Raw genomic sequence first — 23,854 nt, 5'->3', positions numbered from 1 at the left:
TTTAATGTAAGAAGCAAATATATCCGGATTAATACTGTATGTCTATCCTTCTTTTTGAACCACACCATCTGGATTATATCTTCAGGAAAACACGTCTTCATCGAGACGTCTTGTAAACAAGTTGTTTCTGCTGCCCTCAAGGTGACCCCCCCCCCCGCCCCTAAAAAAAAACACTTCATTCAAGTCATGCGGTTCACATTCGTCAGTTGCCTTCATATCCGTAAGAGCTGAGATGAAACAGCCTCTTCATCGAGTTAAACTTTGAGCCAACATGCATTTCTCTCCTTTAAACTGTGTCCTCAGTGAAAGGTCACAGGAGAGACGAACCCAACCGAAGTGTCATTAACATCCAGGTGACAGCTGCCTCTGAGGCTCCGCCCACGCTGCCTCCACCTTCACATTTGGGATGTAACTTATTCTACAGCTCATGTTTTAACCTCACCACCACCCCGACCGCATCAACTCACATTACTCCTGCTTTTCATGTTTTAGCTCATTAGCTTCAAAAGTGCGATGGGTGCAGATTGACCTCTGGTTCATCACAAAATTAATTTAAATAAATAAAAAACTGCCTGAAACTTAAAGATAGGGAATCCATCACAGACAGCACTTTGGTTGTTGTTTTTTTAGTAAAACTGTTTTTAAAAGGAAACTCTTAAAGATATTTATGACAAGTTGTGAATTTCTAAAACGGTTGAGGCGGCCGTACGCTTCACAGAAGCTGCATCTCAAGCTCACAGGAAAGAGTTATTATAATATTACATATTTATGACACTATATTTCAACCTACTTTATCTGATTTCCCTTTAGAAAATGTTTTTTTTTTATTATTTTCTTTGATCCCGTTAATAGACGTGCACAGAGCAGCAGAGACTAACAGGTGCAGCTGATTTGACGCTATCGCCAGCCGGCTGCACCTGCAAAGTCGAGTCCATGAAAGTTTATGGGGGCAAACTTTATGTATTGTTATATTCTGGAGTGTTGGAAGGTCACTTGCCCCCCCCCCAGAAAAAAAAAAGACTACCGAGAGGCGAGAGGAGCCCACGTCTGGGTTGAAGTGACTGATTTAAAATCAGGCCGGTAGGATCTCTAATTACTTTACGAAACAAATCAGTGACGAACCATTCTGACATTAGAAACTAGCATTTCAAGGTCGTCGTCACTGGCATCTATACGCGACCCACTTGCATGTCTAGATTAGCACCGAAGGCAGCGATAAGGGCGAGGGAGCTGTCACTCAAACACCACACACAGCTTGAAAAAAAAAAAAAAGGGGCAAATATAAACAAAGTTATGGCGCTCTAATTTGTATAGTTGTTTTCTCCCTGCAAACATGTTTTTGTTGTCTGAATCAGAAAGATGTATTTTCTGCAGGCAGACAGCTTAAGAAGTGCTGACTAAAGTGAGGATTGCCAACACTTACGTTAATGTGTTGACTTCTAACGCTGCCCTGCAGTTCTGACTTAACTCTCATTACACCAGAGTTTGTCTGCAGCTGATCCGCACTAATCCACCGCTTTGATGTGATGTGCATGTATCTCCACTTGCATTATCGTGACACACTGCAGCCTCCTCCTCTCTCTCTCTCCGATGTCGGGAAACAAACTAGAAACACTCCCGAATTTGCCAACGCATCCCTCTGACAAGCTGTCAAGAGAAGTGTGTTTTGTGTCGGCGTACTTCTATCCTTGTGAGAACTACGTTAGCGTTTCAGATACGAGACTGTAGGGCTCTGTTGACGAGGTGGAGGAAAGTCTTCGGTAAAAAGACAACACACTGCCCATTTGGCCTCGCCAGGTTTGTCCGAAGCTACCGATCACCTGATCAAATTTAAAAGTCCTGCAGAACCGGCCTTGAAAAAAAAATTGCATTTACTCCCGTCAATCTATGTTTTTAGAAACATTTGCAAACTTATTAAAAAAAAAAATCAAAGACTGACATCTTTCATTTATAAGTGTTCGTGCTCTTCGTTGTGTCTTCAAAGTGTGTTTGCATTAATAAGATGTCACACACTTAACACTGTATATTAGGACTAAAACTGAGCCATACATTTGAAAAAACTTGATATTGTAAATGTTAAGAATCTGTAGTTTCTGAAATAGAGGGAGAGACGGACTGTGTGGATCTGATCACGTTACAGACAGACAGATAAGATACGACTTCATTACACACACAACAATAACACCGTTGTCTGTTGTCTCTTTTTCTTGGTTGTTTAAATATAAAAAAAAATATTTTAAAAACTTTGCACTATTGTTTAGTTAGTTTTAATTTAATTATTCTATTTTATTTTATTGTATATACTGTGCATTTTATATTTAATATTTTTTTACTGTTATTTTATTTCTTTCCTGTATCTATAAATGCTGCTGTAGTGAAAGGATTTCCCCTTGGGGATTAATAAAGAATCTATCTATCTATCTATCTATCTTATTAATCCCACAGTGGGGAAATATAGACGGCAGCATAGAAACACAATTAGGAAGAAAAAGGTGCACACAATAAAAAATTTTTTAAAAAATTACCAATACGTTTACAATAAAATAAGATAGATCAAAAAAAAAAAAAAACTTAAAAAAAAAAGTAAGACCAATACACACACACACTATATACGCACAAAAAAATAATTATACAGCTTGGGACTTAGTATTATGTGGAAAACAACAAACACATCTGGAAACATCCCTCCTGTCAAATGTCACCATGACAACCTCGAATACAGTATATCTTATTGCTTCCACTCAGCTCAGATAACGTGTGAGTTTACTGCCCTCTGCTGTTCATATCAAATTAATGCGTTTAAGAAAACAGCTGCATAGTCGTCATAATTTGACTTCCGTGCACAGTAGAAATAAATAAAAAATATACAACCAGTGAAGTTCCTATTTTTATCACACACATTGTAGACAGCATGGCTTCAATTTACTGTTTATTTTTCACCTTCAACATAAATTTGAATGAGAGAAATCCTTCAGTTTATCACAAAAATGCAATAAAAATCATTTAAAAAATTTAAATAAATTTTAAAAAATAAATATTTTGTTATTTTTCTTTTTTTTTTTAAATAAAAATAAAAAACTTAAATCCTTCCACCTGTCTATGCTTGCCCCGTTTGAGACCATGAATAAAACTTTATTTCCAACTCACCTCCAGCTCCCGCAGCAACATTTACCAGCAGCGCCGATTCCTTCTTCTGAGCCACAACTTCCTCCACAGTTCGTTTTTTTTCCACTCCCGCTTTGTTTTACCGGTTAAAACGCATCACACCGGTGCAAACAGCTGCTGACGACGACGGCCCGCAGCCCTGTTCGTGTTTGTTCCGTAGTCACGTTTTATCTCGCGAGTTTCTGTGAGATCTCAAAGTCCACTCGAAGACAGTTCAGTAAAAACGCCGAGTGTGTGTGTGGTCCTGCTGCCTGACTGTGACGTCTGAAATGTGTTTTTCTTATGATTCAAATATTTTTTTGAAATGGTTGAATATTTCTTAATGGTCCTTAAAATCGGTTAAAATCCTCCCGTGTCGTTCAGTAAGCGTCCTCCGATTTAATATACATTAAAGTAGTAAAAGATAAAGGTCATACATAAAAAAAAAATTTAAAATAAAAAAATCAGTCAACAATGATTTTACCTGACATATAGTTGTTGTTTTTTTTATTGTGGTCTCAAAAAGTACAACACAAATGAAGCACACCGTTACAATATCTAGAAGTACTTTACTGAAGAATACAGAATACCAGAGCGGTGATGATGAAAATATCATGCAGATCGAGGTCTTATAGGCAGTTTCAAAGCAGTTAATATACAGCAGCAAAGTACCTAACTTCATCTACAGTATCGTGGGGCGCGTCGGCCCCTACACCACAAATCACTGATTAATTATCATAAAAGAAAAACTGATTTTTTTTTTAATTTAATTTATATATATATATATATATATTCTTACGATAGTGCAAAGTAAACACAAAAAAATTCAAGCAGGGGGAGATGAAACCAGCACTGACATTCACAGAAGTAAACAACTGCGTAACACTGACATTCAACCTCTAAAAGGAACGAAAGTATTTCGATTCTACTCCGACACGATCAACAGCGAGGCAGTAAAACAACGTTACTATCGTACAGTTTCAGCGGTGCGACGACAACGCGTGTCGTCGTCAAATTACAGTGGTCGTGTGTTCGAGAGAAGCAACGCTGCTGCGTGAAGAAGTGCACGTGTCGTGTGTCACACGTGGGCAAAAGAATAAATAAATAAATACAAAATAAACTCAAACGTGTGACTCAGAGCTGAGACGACGATCAAATTGGAGCTCCAGAAAGCGAACGAGCTCGGGTGTTACCGAAGTCTGCATTCATATTATCAAATCATCAGTTAAGTAAAAGTTGTTTCTGTTGTTGTGTTTATAATCGTGTAACAGCACCTCTGTGTCCTCTGTTGTGTTCCTACTGGTTGTTGTTGTTGTTGTTTTTTAATTTTTTTTGGTCTGGTCTCGTTTGAAAAAAAAAAAAAAAAAAAAAAATCACATTTTCCAGGTAAAAATAAAGACATTAAATTAAAAACATGCATGTTTGTCCACAGTAGGAAGCTGACGGTGACTTGTAGGGAAAATAGTTTAGATAAAAAGTTGTGTTCGTTTCGACGGTGAGAGCTCTGCAGCTGCTGCATCGACTGGCTGGTCGACGCATCCGTCTTCAGCGTTTCAAACTTCACGTCGTGGAACAACTCTGACTTTAATGTCCGGACAAATTCCTTGCCAAAGTTGAGAGGACGTTTATTTACAGTAATTTTTTTTATAAAAATGTGATGAGAATTTAGCTCCATGTAGCCACTGTAAGTTGATTAGCATTTCAGCTCTGAGTTCAAAATAAAAATAAATAAATTAAAAAAAAAAAACTCAGGCACGCGCGGTGCAAATAAACACATTTAAAGAAATGTGCAGTGAGATGAATGTAAATTATTGCTTTGGCTGATACAACAATGGACAAAGTGTCACATTCAATGGACTAAAAGAGAAGCAAACAATCATGAACGTGAGCGTGAAGGAATCTCAGGTCAAATCAAAGGCAAAAACTAAATCTAATGCAAAACCTGTAAACTAACCTTCAAAATGTCGTTTTCAGAGTTTTCTGGACGCGCGCACGAGGAAACAAAACCGCCAAGATATAAACTGCAAGAGGAAGTTTCCGTGCCGCCTGAAAGTGCTGCACATTCAGTCAATATTTTTCTGAACATCATTTCGCAGGTTTACAAAAACTTAAAAAGACTCGAGCTCACGAGAAACAAACCGCTGCTGTTGATTGTTGGTTTTTCTCCACATTCGATATTTTGGCAAGGAGAAGTCTTCGGTGTTTACAAAGGTACAATCTACGAAGTGAAGAAGTGAAGTGGCACTATTTAGTTTGATTGAGTCAGCGCCGGCAGAGATCATTTAAACTCACATATATATATATATATATATACATATATATATATATATGTATATATATATTATTTATCTCTTCATTCGAATACAAAACTTAATTGCCGACCAGCTAACTGCCTTAAATATTCACCACGCTTGTAATCTAAGAGCTATTTTTGGCTGAGAAAAGTAAATTTGGTTTGTTGGTTTATTTTTAATAAAGACAAAGGGTTGGAAACGGAGGCGTAACGGCTGATATACAATCGTCATGAATCGTTAAAGCAACAGGTAACGATGGGCGGTGACGGTGTGGCGCGGCCTCCTCATGCACAGCTACAATCGCTATGGTCGTCTCTGATGCTGGTGGTCTAACGCTGCAGTGAGGGCGTCGAGGCAGTGTGTGTGTGTGTGTGTGTGTGTGTGTGTGTGTGTGTGTGTGTGTGTGTGTGTGTGTGTGTGTGTGTGTGTGTGTGTGTGTGTGTGTGTACTTGTTTTACTGATATTGTGGGGACTCAAATCCCTTTCTGCCAAAGCAAAATTAATTCCCCAAAATTGTAATCATTACATTTTATGTTGAATACTTGGTTTAAGGACCAAATAAGGTTTAATTTTCTGTGTGTGTGTGTGGGGGGGGGGGGTCCTGGGGTGTTTGTGTGTGTTTGCTTTACTCACATTGTGGGGACTCGACTGCCTTCCTGCCAGCAAACAAAATTCCCCCAAACTTTAAAGGTTCAATTTTAAAAACTTGTTTTAAGGTTTGAGTAAGGTTTCATTTTCTCTCTCTCTCTGTGTGTGTGTGTGTGTGTGTGTGTGTGTGTGTGTGTGTGTGTGTGTGTGTGTGTGTGTGTGTGTGTGTGTGTGTGTGTGTGTGAGCTGTTGGCAGTGACGGTGACATGACGTTAGCTGGAACGAGTCGGGCTGAGCAGGGAAAGGCAGAGAGTCTCCCCAGATGTGTCCAGCGGTTTTGAGGAACTCGTGTGTGTGACTGATTTTTCCGTCGGCCTACCAGACATCCGGGGGAGAAACCTCTGAGGGGGTACGAGGGGCTCGGTGAGGGCGGCGGCGGTGGTGGTCACAGGAGGGGGGGAGCGGGGTGTTTAGAGGTTGACCAGGTGGAGGTCGGAGGCGGAGAAGTGGGGGCACAGAGCCATGTCCGGGTTCTTCAGCTGCCGCAGGATCCTCCGGTGGAACTTGGAGCGGATGCGGTTGAACTCCATGATGTCGCTGGGATCCTCCTCGATCCAGAAACGCTGAAACTCCTGCATCAGGTAACCTGCCACGAAGAAAAGGTTTAAAAATTTTAAAAAGTTGTACTTTTACTGTTCTGTATGTGAAAAGATCTGCTCGTATGAGCGGCTGATCCGAAAGGAGTCATCCTTTGCCTGCGTTTTAACATCTTAGAGCGCATTGTTTTGGTTTTCCAGTCAACAATCTTTACGGTTTATTTAGTTTATGCTCGCGCAGGTGGGCTGAATCAAAAAGAAACCTCTCTGGTGAACGTAGTGAAGCACACAGAGCGGCTAAATGTGCAAAAGAAGTCTCCAAATCTAATCCAATGATAATAATATGTCAGTGTTTAGTTTACAGCGTGTTGCAGCTGCTTCAGTCAGATTATTTTGGCCACCAGGGGGCAGCAACACACTCTGAAAACACAACATCTGACTCATTTTCTATCACTGTGCCATTTTTCTGGCTAGTCCAGTATTTACGTCCGTGTCGCTCCGTTTTTGGTCTCAACACCCAGCTACCATAAACAAATTTTTTTTTAAAACATCTGCTTTTGTAGAATTTTTTTTTTTAATTCACTTACAGAAGGTCTGCTGGAAGTGCATCAGGCTGGGCATCTCCGGGGCCACGTTGTACAGGTGGGTCTTCAGAGCTCCGCTCACCAGCAGAGAGTAGGCCAGGTCGGTGATGTTGATGCCCACAATGGCAAAAGAATAGCTGCAGGGGGGAGATACGGATGCAGAAGTCAGTGTGTAGGACGCTGTTGTTAATTTGTGAGGGTGGTTTCACCGGAGGAGTGAGGGCGACGTGGTTTTTAGCATTTCACAAAAGCGTCGGCGTTCACAGGTTAAACTTCATGAAGATGTTTTCAGACAGAGAAAAAAATGGATCACGAGAAAGCTCCATAAACAAGCCAAATTTGGCAGACGTACAGTACATTGATTTTAATTGAAGCTGTAGTTTTTTTTGCTTCCAGATTAATTGCTGCAAATGTTTTAATATGGACAATAAACTCCAGGAGAGATAAATCGTCAGGACGTCTGTCTGGTGTGAAGAAAAGAAATAACTCAAAAAATCTTTAAAAAGAAATACAATTAGAAATATCTTGAACAAAATTTGCATAAAAAGGAAAAATACAGTGTTTGCGCCTCCTTATTTTCAAAGGCTCGCTCATCATTTGATGTTCAGCATCTTTTACTTTCCTCTTCCTGGCAAAGCCCATACACACACACACACACACACACACACACACACACACACACACACACACACACACACACACACACACACACACACACACGCTCACATGCTGAAACTGCTCCATATTGAGGCCAAAACTCACACAGCTCCAGCGGCCCAGATTCTCCTCCTCCTCATCCTCCTCCTCCACACACACACACACACACACACACACACACACACACACACACACACACACACACACACACACACACACACACACACACACACACACAGGTCTACATGTAAAACATGTGCAGAGATACTCACCCGATAGCTTTGTCCAGGTTCTTCTGTTCCCACTCAGGCTTGTTTACGTCACTGCGAAGGACACACACACACACACACACACACACACACACACACACACACACACACACACACACACACACACACACACACACACACACACACACTTGAATCATGCACTGTCTGCATGTGAAGAAGTGCAACACAGTCAGGATACAAACTAAACCTACAGAGAACCTTTCAGGAGCTGGCCTCTTTGAACTGATGGAAACAGCTTGTATACGGAAAGACTTAACACTTTAACAGGTTGCTCTAAAGTATGAAACTGTAAACTAACATGCGGTTAACTCCTCAAATAATGAGTCAAGTCAGAGTCCCAGAGGTTTAAAAACGAGGTCTGGACCTCATTAGAAAATATCACATCCGAGATGAGTCCTCACCTGTTTCAGTTCATTTTCCACAAACTCTACACGCTTATTTCAATCTGCTTCAAAACAGAAATGGAAATTATCCAAGAAAATGTGTTTATTTAAAAAGGAATTTATTGTATTTTTGAAATAGATGTATATAGCTGCAAGTCTTAAGTTGTTTGTTAACTATAGAAAAAAAAAAATCCTCAATGATCAACGTCTCACTTTATTTGAATGGTTTTTCATATGTTGCTGCGGGATTTATACTTTTATTGTTGTTTTGATCATTTTTAACCTGTGAAGCATCTTTGAGTATCCTGAAAAGCACATATGAATATAATGTATTATTTAAGAAAAATATGTTTTTATTCAAATGAGCAATAAATGCATGCAAGCACATGAAATAGATTTTTTTTTAGATCATTGTGACTTTACATTTTCATCATTTCAGCCTAAATCCTGAACTGTTGAGAGATTATTTTGTATATTACGAAACAATTTCTTTGTTTGTTTGAGGATTTCCCTCTAACTAGTCATTTAAAGGACAATGCTGCCATTTTTTTTGTTCCTGCAGAAGATCTAAATCTTCAACAGCTGCTTCCAAATGTGTAGTTTCACCTCGGAAAATGCAGTATTTTCCTAAAGTACTGATTCTATTTGTGACAGATAGAAAAATGCTCAGATGATTGAGGTACTTTCTTCTGTGCGCACATATAAATCCATCTCACCGCGTTTAAGTGCATGAAACGTCAACCCTGAAAAGGTCGAGAGCCGTGAATGCAGCAAACAGCACGCGAATGGAAGTGAAGCCGAGTACCTGGACTTTCTGTGTGTGCTCCTACAGTGCGTGTGACAGACAGAGAGCGACGGCATGGGCGGAGATGGAGGTGGAGGTGGAGATAAACAGAAGAAGAAGAAGAGAGATGAGACGGCTCGCTGGGATGTCGATGACAAACAAGACAAGCAGCAGCAGCGGCAGTCAGTAAAAGGTGAGGCAGTGGATGACATCAGGCTGTAAGAGTGAGAATAATCAAGCAGAAAACGGTGAATATGGATGATTAAGTGCAGTTTAAAGTACACAAGGATACACCAAGTTTGAGGTAGAGTTAAAAATTTGACAGTGAATCTTTCCAGAAGTGATGAGGATGATGATGATGATCACTATTAAAGTTAATATTCTTCAGAAAACAGCACTAAGCACTAGTTAGAGTCCTGCATTCACTCACTTTGAGCTCAGTTTTGGTCTCCACCAACTCCCTAAAGTTCAAGCAAATAAAACTACGTCTTCCTATTTCAGTTGACTGCAGAGTGAACGATTCACTTTGTTCTGCTTTTGATAATATTTCCAGCACATCGTTTCATTTAGTAATTTTCTCCAGCATCATCTTGCTGATCAAATCTTAGTTGGTTAGAAAGTCGGATGCGATGAAGCTCACGGTGCACCTTCCTCTTTTACAAAGTTAAGTTTTAGCTCCACATGGCTTCAAGTTTAACTCCCGCACACAAGCGCTCAACCAGAGATGTTCTACCAATAAAACTCGGTGTATTCCTTCGACGAACGTACTTGTGCTTTGGTTGCAGCGAGTCGTGGAGCATCTGCAGAGCGGTCACCTTGTCGTGTTCTGCAAAATACCTGCAGGAAGACGAGAGAGAGGAAGATCCCGCCCGTGCACGTGGATTATTTCATTAGTCTGGTGTGTTTATTGACTGAACACTAACACAGGTGTAGCCCGTGTGTGCGTGTGTGTGTGTGTGTGTGTGTGTGTGTGTGTGTGTGTGTGTGTGTGTGTGTGTGTGTGTGTGTGTGTGTGTGTGTGTGTGTAAACTGTGTGTGTCCCTCCGGGCCGAGAGCTCACAGCAGGTTGTGCAGGCCCAGCAGGCCCATCCCCCGGAAGTCCGTCTTGGGATCGCTGCCTTGGAAACCGATCTCACACCACTGTTTAGAGATGCGTCCGGTGAGGGGTGTGTCGGGACGCAGCTCCTTCCATAGCTGCAATACACACACACACACACACACACACACACACACACACACACACACACACACACACACACACACACACACACACACACACACACACACACACACACACACTTTTAACATTTCCTTTAACATCGCCAATTTAAGACGGTTGTTTAAAATCCTATTCAATTACATCCTCGTTGTTCACTTTTTTTTTTTTTATTTGGCTATTTCCTTGACATTTTAATATGGCTTGTCTTTGTGTTTGTAAAGTGTATTGGGACCATATTCTGTAGTCATTTTACACTATAAATAAAACTGAATTGAACTCAATGGACAAAAATGGTGGAGTTCATCTGACGGAGTCGACGACAACAAAAAAAAGAAAAGGTTGAAAATCACTAGCCTATTTATTTGACATCTTTTCCAACATGCACCAACATAGATGATACCTCTCTCAGGTTCAGTTTACATAAACCCGATTGCTCCTGTTGAGGAGCTTTCATCCCTCCAACAGCCACGGAGAGCTGCGTACCTTCATCAGCATGTCCTCGTGCTCGGGGTTCTCGCTGTCGTACGGCTCCCGGCGCAGCTTCTCCACCTCGGCCACCAGACTCCGGTAGCCCACGATCTGCAGCAGGCTGGCCTGCAGGGAGATGCCCAGCCTGGGGACACACGGGACAATTCAGATCTGTTAATGAGGTGAGCTGTTCATCGTCGATGAGGAAGCAGAAGAGAGCGTTATTTAATCACAGAGTCACGTTCGCAGCTACTAAAGCAGGCGACACTCCGGGGGAGGAACAGGAGTGATGAAGTGCGGTGTCTCACTGTGGGTTGGTGTCAGGGTTGATCTTCTTCAGCGCCATGATGCCGTCGATGGTCTTCTCCACTTTGTCAGGGTGGACGCTGAGGGCGGACTGCAGCAGCTGGAGGGGACGCGAGCAGAGACGGAGAGGACGAAGTGAAGGACGCACGTTTAATGTATCGGACGTTGGTGCGTGTTTTAAACATATCGACAGGTTTAGAGAGCCGTACCTCGTTCTTGGAGTACCTCAGGGACGACTCTGGGAGACAAACGATGCAAAGTGGGAGACAAACGAGAAGCAGGGATGTTTTTTCAGCAGCTTCACAGAATTCACGGTTTATTATAAAACACTGAATCTATATGAAGACAACAGTAATGTGTCCAATGTGTCTCCTTGCGATCCTGAATACAATCACACGACTGCTGACGAAAACCAGCATTCAAAACTCTTTGGTGTCATTTTTGAAGTTTCTCTGCTCGGGTTTCAGGCGCTTCAATCCGACACACCGCTCCTTTAACTGCAGTAACCTTATCGGTGCCAAAGCTGTTCCTTTCTGCATGAGTGAACTGACTGAACATCAAAAATATCCGGCAGCATGCAGGCAGTTTGAGGTCCTACCGATCTTGAGGGTCCTGCGGGCTCCCTGCTTGTTGTTGTAGCAGATTCGCTGCAGCTCGCAGCGGCCCGTAAACTTCCTGACCACAAACTTCAGGCCCCGCCACAGACATTTACAGTAGAGGAACACAAAGAACTGGGTCACCACCCTGGAGGGGACAAGACGAGGGGATATTGGTTAACAGGTGGACAGATCAGACGCAGACACAGATGACGGACATTATAGAGGCCTACGTGTACGTCCTGTTACCTTTTATAAAGGAAAAACGATACGTACTCATGGCTGCTTTCAACGGTTTGCTTTTTTTTTGTCCTCCAAATTTGGTTGATTTTATATTGTTTGAAATAAACTGTATGCGGGGCCGTTAATAGGAGTCGACTGACAAAACAAACAGCTCCAGTTCTCAAGTGTGAGAATTTGCTTACATGGAAAAATATTTTGGGGTCAGAATACCTGTTTTAGGTAAATGTAAGGGAAAGCGCTGCATATTGTTTGAACCTTCGGGTTGGAGACCCCTGATTCAGAGAATAACCACAGACATGACTGCTTTAACTGTAATTTCTTGTAAAAAAAAAAAAAAAAAAAAAAAAAGCATTTAACCAGGTCTTCTTCAGAGCTCTGCATCTCAGGATATTGGAAGTGAATATATTTCCAGCTCATTTTGTAGCATGAAAGTAGGTTAATTGTTACAGAGAGATCGTACCCAGACGTAGAAATCCAACAGACAGAGAGAAGAGAGGAGCAGGGAAGAAAGACAGAGGAGGAAAGTCGGGAGAGATTGTGCCTGACTTGGTGTCTGCCAGGAGAGACTCGCAAACACATCAAAGTGGGCTATTTTTACAGGTGATGCTGAGAATGAAAACGGACACGTCTCCGGAAACGCATAGTGGCCCATTAGGAGACTGCGGGGGCTTAAATGATCTCCTGCTCCGCTTCGCTCGGCACTGTGAAGGCTGAAAAAACACTCAATCAAACGGTTATTTCTCCATCTATCATCCAAGAAGAGCAGAGAAACAAAAACAAAACCTGCTCTTTGACTAACCTTAGGAGAAGAGAGAGAAAAAAACAACCTCCCTCTCTGTGTGTGTGTGTTTGTTTCTTTGTGAGTTTACAACAGAAATAAACCCTTCTGCTGCCGAAGGATCACAGCGGAGCATCGTCTTCTGTCAACAAAAAGAAGGTAAGTACATTGCGGAGGGATTAATTCCTTTCTCTCTCTCTCTCTCTCTCTGGATGAGAGCGGCATGTTAAACAGCTCGTGCAGACACTCCGTCACTTCGTTCCCCTCCGAGGTAGCGAGCTGCGAGCGAGAGGCAGGACGGAGGGGAGGTCACAGCAGGGTCTGATACGACGACCTTGAACGAGCGAAGCCGCAACGCGCCAATTCATTTCTCAAAGGAGTCTGACACGTAAAAGGTCAGCGCTGCTGCACTTGTTGAGCAGGTCGGAGAGGTTTTACAACACCGTCCTGCAGCTGGAGTTTTATTGAGGACGAGGAAGGGGTGACATGTTCTACCTCTTTTTTTTTTTCCAAGTCCTATTTTGGTGTCCTTCAGTTTCAGTTTGATTTACTCTGATCTAAGATCCTCTGACCATCCAGCTGCTGAAAGCCAGCAGGGAGGAGACGCTCAAAGTGTCCATGAGCTCATCTGAGTCGTGTTTTGGATGTTCACAGCATTTGAAGCTTCACTAGCAGCAATGAGTGCTTCAAAGACACTTTTGAACCCTGGATCTTGCCTCTCAGGATTCATGCAGGAGACTCTTTTTTTCTTCTCGGTGGAGGCTGGAAGACGGACTCGGGGCTTCTCTGTGGGTTTTTGGGCTTTTGCTGTTTGTTGTTAAGAAAAAGCATATGCTATTTTCAGTTGGGATGGTAAAACAATCTTCCCTTTTTGCACGGATAATATCTATTGCATGACCCCCCCACCCTGGAAGAAGGATCTCTAATCTGTTGCTCCTCCAAAGGTTTCTTAAATATCTCCTCCAGTTTGCGGGTTTTCGTAGGTTAAAAGCAGCTCTTTATCACAACTGAAGGTCTGAGAACAGACGGTGTTATTATTTTGTGCAGCAGTTGGAGGTAAATTGCAGCTTGTGGACCAAATCTGGCCCTCCACACCGAAATATTTGGCCCCGTGACAACAGCCTTATGTATGATATTTTATAACATCCTGTAGATGAACAATAAATGTGTGACCTTGTAACTTCCAACTATAATCAGTTATTTAATTATTTTTTTTAAATCTCGGACAGAAATCAGATGCTAATTACCTGATAGTTTATAGATTTGTGTCTCTTACAAATGATACAGACGTTGAATAATAATAAAATACTTTTAACACTACAACCAGCGGCCTGCGGTTGAAACACTGTGAAGCACATTTCAGATGTGAATAAAACCGACTTGACTTCCAATCAAAGCGACAACTCTTCAAACTCGTGACGTGGACTCGACAGCCGGGCGCTGACCCACGAACTACAGGACCTCTCCAACCCTGCTGCTTTGATAACGACCGGCCGTTCCTTGAAGGGCCTCCTTCAAACTTCCTCCGTCCGCCAAAAGCCATTAAAAGGTACCACGCGAGTCATTTTCACATCACTGAACTATTACTGCATCCATTGTAACACAATTAGTGTAATTATTGTAAACAAACACAGCCGTCGGTGACAAAATGTTGGCAGCCTCCGCCGGTCATTAAAAGTTAATGAAGCTAAATATCTCTGAGACCACAACGAAGGGAGCAAAACGTCGACTGAGAGCGGATTTACTCTCTTCAGGTTTTAATAAGAGGTAAAAGGAGACGGGATTTATGGGAAAATGGAGTCTAAACTGTGAGAAACAAAAGGAGAAAGCCATTTAAAGGAAATGAATAAGATAAGTTTTATCTTTAACTGAGTCAAATATCAAATTCTTGGACTTTTACTGACTGAAAAGTTGAATTTAACGACATATAATGAAGAAAGAGTCACATTTGTGCTGAGCAGACAAAATCCAGCCACATTATTCTATTCCAGCAGTTAGTGAGCTTTATTTACTAGTTTGATAAATGGAAACTCAAATTTGAACAAAACTCCATTATATTCCATAACATGGACCAAAATGGGTGGTTGAGGGCCACAATACATATCTTCAATACATATATTCAGACATTACATTAGGAGTCCACTCCTCCTCCTCCTCATCATCATCATCCGAAATCATGTTGATGACATATTTAAAATTAATCCAACTCATCATTCATACTTTGCGGAGAAACATTTATTTTCTATCCACTATTTTCTCTTTTTAATTCCTATTTGTGTCTTTTTCTTTTTTTTATTATTTGATTTTTTTTTTTATTGTATTTATTTAGCATCCTAATGATTTCCATGCCTTCTGCGCCGCACTTTGACAATGAGAACATCAGTATTTATATATCTTTTTATCACAAGATTGATCTGTGTATAAAGGATCTCAGTCATCCAGGTCAAAGTCAATCCAGGTTTTGATCCAAAGGCTTTTAGTTAAAAGAAGACCAGTCTCCTAAGATTAAAAAAAAAAAAAAAAAAAACGAGAATAAGACTGATCATGATAGTAATTTTACCAAAACCTCTGTGTTTTAAAATGCAGCTGAATACATGTGCACGTATGAAAAAGCAAGACAGGAGTGGAGTTATTAATAGAAGCACCTCTGGAGAGCTCTTGGTTTACATGTGCTCCATAATGAAGAGGCCTGCTCGCTTCCAACCAGTTCACACACACAACATCCACTTCACAGGCAACACTACCGGGATCTATGGAGAGGAGCTTCACTGGGAGGACTGGGAGTGAACCAGCCCCCAGGGGTTTGGTATAAACACATAATTAGATGCAGGACAAACAGGGAGAGGGAGGCTCAGAGGAGGAGGAGGGGAGCTGTGAATGAATTCCTTCAGAGAGATGTGACTCCATCTTAACAAAAGAGGCTGACTGTACCTCAGAAAATGCTTCATCTCGGCCGCTTGTCACCCCTCAGGTGTGTCCGGTGCTGTCTCGGCTGAGGATCCACCTGAAATCAGAAGAGATGATGATGATGATGATGATGAAGAAGGTTGATTTTTCCGGTCAGGCCGCGCGGCTCCGGAGCTGTCCGCGGTGCTGAAGAAGAAGAAGGAACAAGCCGCATGTCAATCTGCGGCTTTCCTGCGCTGTGCGGCGTTTTCTTCAGCACGCACGAAACCAAACAGAAACACCCTGCAAATGAACGTTTATCTCGCGCCTCGTTTCACCCCGCAGAGGAGCCACGAGCCAGCAAAGACATCCGATTAACCGCTCGCTCGTCTCCAGGCTGATTAGCAAAACCGGAGCACAAACACTTGAATAATCCGTCGCTGCAGTTTGCAAATTCAACATCGTCTGCAGACATGCAATTAAAAAATTTTTTTTAAATCACTGCATCGTTTTTTTTTATTCTTACCGATTTGAGACGGTCAAGAGACGGAACAGAGGCGGGATGCGGCGTTTGGTGCTCTTCACTCGGCTGCAGTCGTCTGCTGCTCCTCCATGATGACAGTCACTGACTGAGCTCGGAGCTGCCGTCTAAAAGCTACAGCACAGCAACGCACTGCAGAGCACACAGGCTCCACCAGCACAGCAAACCTCACCAACTCACATGCTTTATGTCAGTTTGATGCAAAAAATAAATCAAATTAAAAAAAACAGTATTTGTAAAGCAGAGTCCTTATATCGTTATGTAAGAATATATTTCAGAGATAAATCTGGATAATTTCATGCGTTTCGTCACTTTTCACACTCCTGTAAAGCTTAAAATAACAAAGCAGGCAGAGGAGGAGAGTCTCCTTCTTTCACTTGTTTAAAACAGGACCCGTGACCTCAGAGACAGATGTTTTAGTTTCCCTTTTTAAAATTGCTTTAACTCGTGTTTTGGCCACTAGGTGGCAGTGCAACGAGCCGTAAACAGAACACATTATAAAGTCAATCAGTAACCAAAAACTTTCTTATTTGCACATCCAGCACACCGAGCAGTTTCCTTTCAATTCCTTCCTTGAAAAAAAACCAACTAAAGTGTGATGTAACAGAAACGACGTCGACCCGAGAGCATAGAAAAATGAATTTAATAGTAGAAAAAACTCCTGCTTCAAACTTAACATGATGGACATTTGGCAAAAAAGAAAACCAAGTGATTTACAAAATATATTTGGCCAGTAACAGACTTTTTTTTTTTTTTTTCACAGCAGACATTTTGACCTGTTAATGTAGGAAAATCACAGATTGTATTAATGTCGGTTGACTGTCAGGACTTTTCTGGGACACTTAAAGCAATAAACTGGCTTTAAAGAGCGCGTGTGCATGATTGGTGCCTAGCGTTGGTTTCAACACGTCCTCAGACATTAACGAGATGCAATATACCCATGACCTGTAGGGGCAGTATGGAGACGTGACAGAGTCAGGGACCTGCAAAACTAAACGGAAACAAGTCAGAGATCGTGACAGCCGATGGCGTCTCCAAATCAGAAAAGTAGTGAGCTCCTGGATTGTTGCTAGGGTTACGGTTTACATCACATCGCCGGCCTTAATTGAACTTCATAAATTCACCCGTGTTTTACCGACTTTAACAAGTGCAAATGTCTGCAGTGAAAAAGGTCTACTGCAACAGCACCAGAGGCAACCACAAACAAAACACAACTTTGGCGATTCGTCTGTGTTTAAATTTGTAAAACGACGACATCATTTAGTGCAAACTAAAACAGCTCTACTGTTATTTGGAACACGTGACATATATTAATTCATCTCCAAAAATTAAATCTAACAAAAAAATCAGTTTGTAATAAGTAGCAGCCGTTCTGATGTTTAAAAAGTTGACACCAAGTATAAATACAGTAACAAGATATCTGATCACTGTCAACAAAGAAACATCTTTCAAAAAACAATTTATGTAACGCAAGAGGAATGGAAAACGTAAATTTCTGTATGAATATAAAACCAAGACTCTCCTTCACCTGCGTCCGCTGACCTGTAATAGAAAGCGCACACACACACACACACACACACACACACACTGCAGTCAAAGCACTGCGGTAGCTGTGAGCATCTCCAGTATCTGAGCGTCTCCGTCCTCAGAGAGCAGGCGGTCCGCGGGGTCCTCGGCCGGGTCCTCGGCCGGGTTTTCCGGGTCTTCGGGCAGAGCCGAGTACATCGGGACGGCGTTGAACATGATGAAACCCACCATGATGACGACGAACGAGATGATGTACAGGGCAGAAAACTGAGAGACGGGACAGACACGTGTTCATGTTAGTCACGTGTTCAGGATGAGAAGTTTTGTTCATGTGAATATTATCTTCTTTTTTTTTTTCAATTTATCAGAGAACAGGTTCCCCACAAAATGACCCTTTCTAACTATCAGGGTTCATAAACCTTTGAAAGAGTCAAATTCAGGCACTTTCACAGTTAATAAACCAAAAATGTCAAAATCTCAAAGCCTTTATCGTCACAAAAAAAGCTGTATTGGCAGCATGTTTATTTTTCGAGCGGAACGATGTCAGTCGATCTCCCTCTGATCTACTCCACAAATCCTGACAACTGACCGCTGGATCGTTTTATTTCAATGAACGCGATACGATTTTTGGATTATTTTAGTAATCGATGAAAACACCAGATTATCTAGAAAATCAAACTTGAATTCCAGCATATTCCAGATCTCATAACAGTTAAATACTGTAAAACTACAAAAGACTTTTGAATGAACCCCGTAAATCATTTCGCGCCTCTGTTGAGAGACAAAACACAAGAATCCATAATCAGCCTTTAAATGTGAATAAATAAACACGCGACGCTGACTCTCCCCCCGACTGCCGCTCACCTTGTATTTGAAGAGGAAGAGGCCACAGAAGAGGCTGAAGAGGTCGGCGGTGAGCAGAGAGAGGTTGACCGCGGTGGCGCTGGTCATCTTCACCACCACCGGCATGAAGCTGTACAGAGCGTACATGCACAAGACGTAGATGGCAAACAGTGTCGCTGCAGAACACAGCGAGCGCAGCGATCAGTACCGTTAATGACGCCTCGGCAGCTGTGATTGTGTTTCTGTTTCTAAATGGATTTGACAGAACAGGAAGTTGACTTACAGATGTGAGGATTCCACTTAATGGCCGCTACCGCTCGAGTTTCCAGAACTGCGCTGCAGTGAGAAGCGACACAAAGTTAGAACGACGAGGAAAGAAAACACAAACTGAATAATCAAGAGAAATGATATCCAATTGAAAAAAAAATAAAAAAATCTCCCACAGTTTTGGAGGAGCCCCCCCCCCCCCCCCTCGCACAGTTCATTTATCCACTGCAGCGCAGAGCCCAACCCTCTGAAATCTGATGGAATAACTCAATAATCTGACCTGAACAGATCTGGTTCTGACGATTCAGGTTGTGAATTACAAACTTGAGTTTTTAAGATATTAACAGACACAGACGGAGCATTTAAGTGAGGCTTCAGAAATGATCATTCGAGACACATGATAATGACAATTCTGCATGAATTCCAATGTTTGGTTGAGTAATTTTCCTCTTTCTTTCTACAAACAGTTGAGCACGATGATGATTTTTTTTTTTTTTTTTTTTAGTGCCACTCTCTAAAGATGAGAGTAAAGCAATACGAGCGGGATTTAAACAGAAACTCACAGCTGGAAGCCGCTGATTAGAGTCCCAAAGAGGCCCATCATGCCCAGGAACTCCACCCGGCTCAGGTTCTTCACCGTGTGCTCCTGGCACATGTTGGATACTGCGTAGAGGATGGCGCTGAGGAGGACCAAACCGTCCCCCAGCACCACATCAATGGCTGCACAGAGACACATGGGGCATTTCACAATTTAATAATAATCGTAACAATTTACGGAGAAACTTTTAAAGGGTCGTTCCAGACAATCACAGCCTTTAGGAGAATTTAATATTAATCTATAAGTGTGTAGAAACTGTAATTCAGAGCAACTTTTAAGGACAGAAACCTTGACGTCGTCTCATCAGCCTCCACAGAGACACAGAACTCGTCTTTTTATATTGAAATTAATTAACTTTCGCTCAACCTGCAGTGTTTTAAACTGGGTACACATAATAGAAAAAAGTGGTCAAAAAATAAAAATAAAGTGTCCTTACCGGATCCCTGGCTTCTTCCTGCCAGGATGTCGGCCCCCACCATGGCCCCCACCCCCAACAAGCACACCGCCACGGCTATGAAGTGGATCGGCTTGTAGCGCGTCTTCAGGAAGAACCAGGAGAGCAGCATCAGCACGGGGATCACAAAGCAGTCCAGCAGCTGAAACGCAAAGCGACAGGCTGATGGCGTTACATGAAGCCGATGGACAACAAAGTGCATTTATAAATACATATTGTAACTGGTGATAGTCTAAAAATTAGATGGAAATACAGAGTTGCTTGAGAAAACCCCGTTTCTTATGTTTAACCAGCCGGTTCATGACGTTACACCTCCATGAGTCACGCCCGTACCTGAATACTCGTCAGGGTGGTGAACCGATAGGCCTTCACAACTGCGTAGTTTGCCTCCACATCTGCCAGACCCATCAGCACATACTTCCACCACTTGGTCTTTAAAATCTGCAGGATGTTTTGCTCACCTGTAGAAACAGAAACAGCTCTTCTGAACGCTTTTAAATTTTTTTTTTTACATATTTTGCTCATTTTGGTTTGTTTTTAGCGCAACAAAGACAAAAGCTAAATATGTTGAATTATTCTCTACTTTGGGTTTATTTTACTCAAACTGATGTCTTTTTTTTCTTTTTCACATTGTCTTGTGTTTATTTTGTGTTTCTCTTACATGAGGTGATATTTTTCAATGCAAAACACGTCCAGCTCTTACAAACACAAGCAAACGTTTGGAGTAGTTTGCACTGCCATGTGTTATAATATGATTTTAATTGGCTTCCACACAAATTAACCAAATGAGGGAACATGATGACATTAACCAGACCCTGCTGCATCTCTATTTTTTGTGATTATCGTCTTCCAAAACGTCAGAATTTACAGCAGTTTCTCCCCCCCAAAAAATGCACTGACATTTTGTGTTATGTTGAGAGAATTTGCTGTGATTTTAATTTAAGGCTGCTATAAGCGCGATGATCATTTTCATCACTCTCGTCGGGACTGTTTCCCGAAGCAACTGCGAAAAAAAAACCCTGTAAAAACCATCTGTGACACCAATCCGGCATCAAACATCACAAAAACAGAGTTGTTGATGAGCTGCGGAGCACAGTGAAGCATTACGATGCTGACGAGCCAGATGTTTTCTCAGGACCGGAGATAAAGGAAGAGACCAACTGAATGCTAATGTTTTCTCTGGCACCTGCTGGATGTTAAAATGATAAAAGGCGACTTACTGCAGGTTTTAAAATTTCTATGTTTGATTTTAGGGAGTCTTTCGAAGGTGCGCGCTTCTGTAACTTTAATTCCCCCCCCTCCCCCCCCCTCCCGAATCGAGTGTAAAAGTTAAATGTTAGTGGTGACTTTAAAAGTGCAAAGATGAAAAAGTTGGAGCGACTCGATTTACAAAGAACTTGCGGGGAGGTAAACTTGTATTTCTCATCCCTTCTGACTCACTGTGAACCATTATCAGCATCACAGCCCTCCTGACCTTTGCGGAAGCTGAGGATTATGGTGTAGGTGAGCAGCAGCAGGGCGTAGTTGAGGAAGCTCTGCAGCATGGGAGTCTCCACCTTGGCTTTGGCCAGGTACTCGCAGCTCACCGCTGTCCCACAGATCAGCAGCGACAGGACCTGGCCCATGGCGATGGTCTTCAGCAGACGCCTGGGGGAGTCGAGAGGAGCGTCGCGAGTCAAAACGCACAATCACAACAGACTCCAATGCTGACACCGAGAAAAAGAACCATAAACACATTTTAAAATAAAGTTTTCTATGACATGAAAATAGGGCTAAATTATCAGAGCTCCCATATACTGGACAGTAACTGAAGAATATAGGTATTCGGTTGACAAAAGGTCAGATTAATGTGTCTTCTGTACACAGTAGGATTAATGCTCACCATGTGAAGACGTCCCTCAGGTTGTAACTGTCCAAACAACAGTCAATCCTCCATTTCCCACACAGTCGGTCGTCCTCGGGCCCCTCCATCTCTTTGAGAGCTAAAACCTGGCGAGGCAAGGAGAGATAAAAGAAAGAAGAAGAAAAAAAGATTTAGTGCCTTTTGAACTTAGTGTCCTCATCAGACTACCCAAGCAGAACATGGTACCAAATCTCCACAGGAATGTGATGAGCTTTTTATATGAGTCCCACGGAAATTATGGTGCCTTACTGCTCAGTACTGAGAACATATAACTCGGACAACACATTTGGACTTGTTCCTGGCTTTCTAAATACACCTGCAGTATAAGAAATTGGTCTAATGGATAGCTCAAGATAAACTACACCTTTATACTTTAAAACTTAAGCAATTGGTGTCCACAGGTATCCGTGGAAAGCCATACTTACAAAAGATATGTCCCGAATTGTAATATAGCTTCAAATGATTCGTACTATGTCTTTGATTTAGTTTAAACACATATAAACGACTGGCAATAACTACATAAATATTAAACGTTTGCTTTTTCAATGTAGTTTGGTGTACCTCGCTCTGCGCGCGAGTTGTCAGCGTCATTCATCTGGGCTTTCCTTAAACTAGCAACAGCTAAATAAAAAAACACGAATACATCTAAATGAAAAGATATCCGTACTTACGTTTCGCTCTTCAGTCATGTCATGACAGATGTGGTGAAATCTTCCAGCTGTGAATTATCATATTTGCCAAAAGGCACACAGTCCACGCGCGGCTACTTCCCTTCCGGGGAGAATCAGACGAACTTAATACTGTCTAGCCCCGCCTCCTGCTCTCTGATTGGTCGAAGGCAAATTGAACGCGTGCACCGCGCAGTCAAACTTGTTCTGGTGCTGATAGGACTGAAAATGGATTTAACTCCTTAACATGTGCTCAGGTCCACCTTTAAACGACAATTTTGAAGTATTTTATTGTAGTATGTTGTATTATAGTTATGCTACTTTGTAATTCAATTCCGCTTCGGAGGGAATTATTGTACGTGATAATCTACTGCATTTATTTACCGATCAAAACGTTTTATGTTAAGGACCTACCAGCCCTGGGGGCCACAAGACTCAGGGAGTTCCCCAAGAGACACAAAGAAACGAGATAGACACTCTATAAGGTGCAAACTAATTATGAACAATCGCAAAACAACTTTAGAGAGAAGCAAAGTGACTACAAAGAGGTGCAAAATGATAACAAATCCAATTAAACAACGACAAAGATATTTAAAGAGACTCAAATTGACTTCAAAAAGTTGCAAAACAACTGCAGAAAGAGACAGAACAGCTCCAGAGTTATGCAAAGACCCGGCTGAGAGCCACACAATCAGACAAATACGAACAAAACAGCTGCAGAAACATGCAAAGTGACTACAACTAAACATAAAGCGCAAAAGAAGAGATGCAAAACAAACAAAAAAAACATCAGAAAAAGCGAAAAACAAACACAAAGAAACGCCAAATAACTATACTGAAAATCAAACGGTGCAAACAGACATAAAAAGACATAAACAACCACAAAGAGGTGCAAATTGGCAAAAAATTAAGGAACTCAGTGATTAAAAAAATAGTTTGTCTGAACACAAACTTTGCTGAAACCCTTTGCTGAATGTTGAAGTAGCTTTAAATTTCTCTAATCATTTGTTTTCACTCTCATCGTCTGCCATGAAACCGCCGCAGATTATCAAAACCGCCCTTGTTTTTCTTATGTGAAGGTTAAATTCCTCATGCTTACGTGGGAAAAGCATTTCACCAAGATTATCAGACGGAGAGAGAACGATAACAAACACGTTACTGGAACTGAAACAATAGCTGCCCTCCTGAAGATTCAACTTCAACTCTCAGTGTGCCGTAAGTGGTAAAAAATGTTCCC

At 41.8% G+C, this 23,854-nt stretch overlaps 2 protein-coding genes across 2 annotated transcripts; both read right to left on the bottom strand.

The window, feature by feature from the left end:
* Positions 1-3,634: 3,634 nt before the first annotated feature.
* elmod1 (ELMO/CED-12 domain containing 1) lies at positions 3,635-16,459 on the bottom strand. The gene is made up of 11 exons (XM_069718832.1): positions 16,343-16,459; positions 15,862-15,934; positions 11,912-12,057; positions 11,523-11,551; positions 11,316-11,413; positions 11,023-11,152; positions 10,381-10,514; positions 10,089-10,157; positions 8,136-8,186; positions 7,210-7,343; positions 3,635-6,672 (listed from the first exon to the last, which is right to left on the bottom strand). Exons 2-11 carry the CDS (start codon positions 15,876-15,878, stop codon positions 6,497-6,499), a joined length of 984 nt encoding a protein of 327 aa, XP_069574933.1. The 5' UTR covers positions 15,879-15,934; positions 16,343-16,459; the 3' UTR covers positions 3,635-6,496.
* A 525-nt stretch (positions 16,460-16,984) lies between these two features.
* LOC138632926 (solute carrier family 35 member F2-like) lies at positions 16,985-22,716 on the bottom strand. The gene is made up of 9 exons (XM_069718831.1): positions 22,621-22,716; positions 21,929-22,035; positions 21,521-21,693; positions 20,380-20,507; positions 20,029-20,188; positions 19,558-19,714; positions 19,011-19,063; positions 18,749-18,903; positions 16,985-18,151 (listed from the first exon to the last, which is right to left on the bottom strand). Exons 1-9 carry the CDS (start codon positions 22,636-22,638, stop codon positions 17,951-17,953), a joined length of 1,152 nt encoding a protein of 383 aa, XP_069574932.1. The 5' UTR covers positions 22,639-22,716; the 3' UTR covers positions 16,985-17,950.
* Positions 22,717-23,854: the final 1,138 nt, after the last annotated feature.

This window comes from Brachyistius frenatus, unplaced genomic scaffold (genome assembly GCF_029030835.1).
Source record: "Brachyistius frenatus isolate BFR_SWC_R1_liver_20210118 unplaced genomic scaffold, ASM2903083v1 Contig_200, whole genome shotgun sequence".
In the NCBI taxonomy this organism is placed as follows: Eukaryota; Metazoa; Chordata; class Actinopteri; family Embiotocidae; genus Brachyistius; species Brachyistius frenatus.
This window is presented reverse-complemented; position numbering and strand designations above follow the sequence as displayed.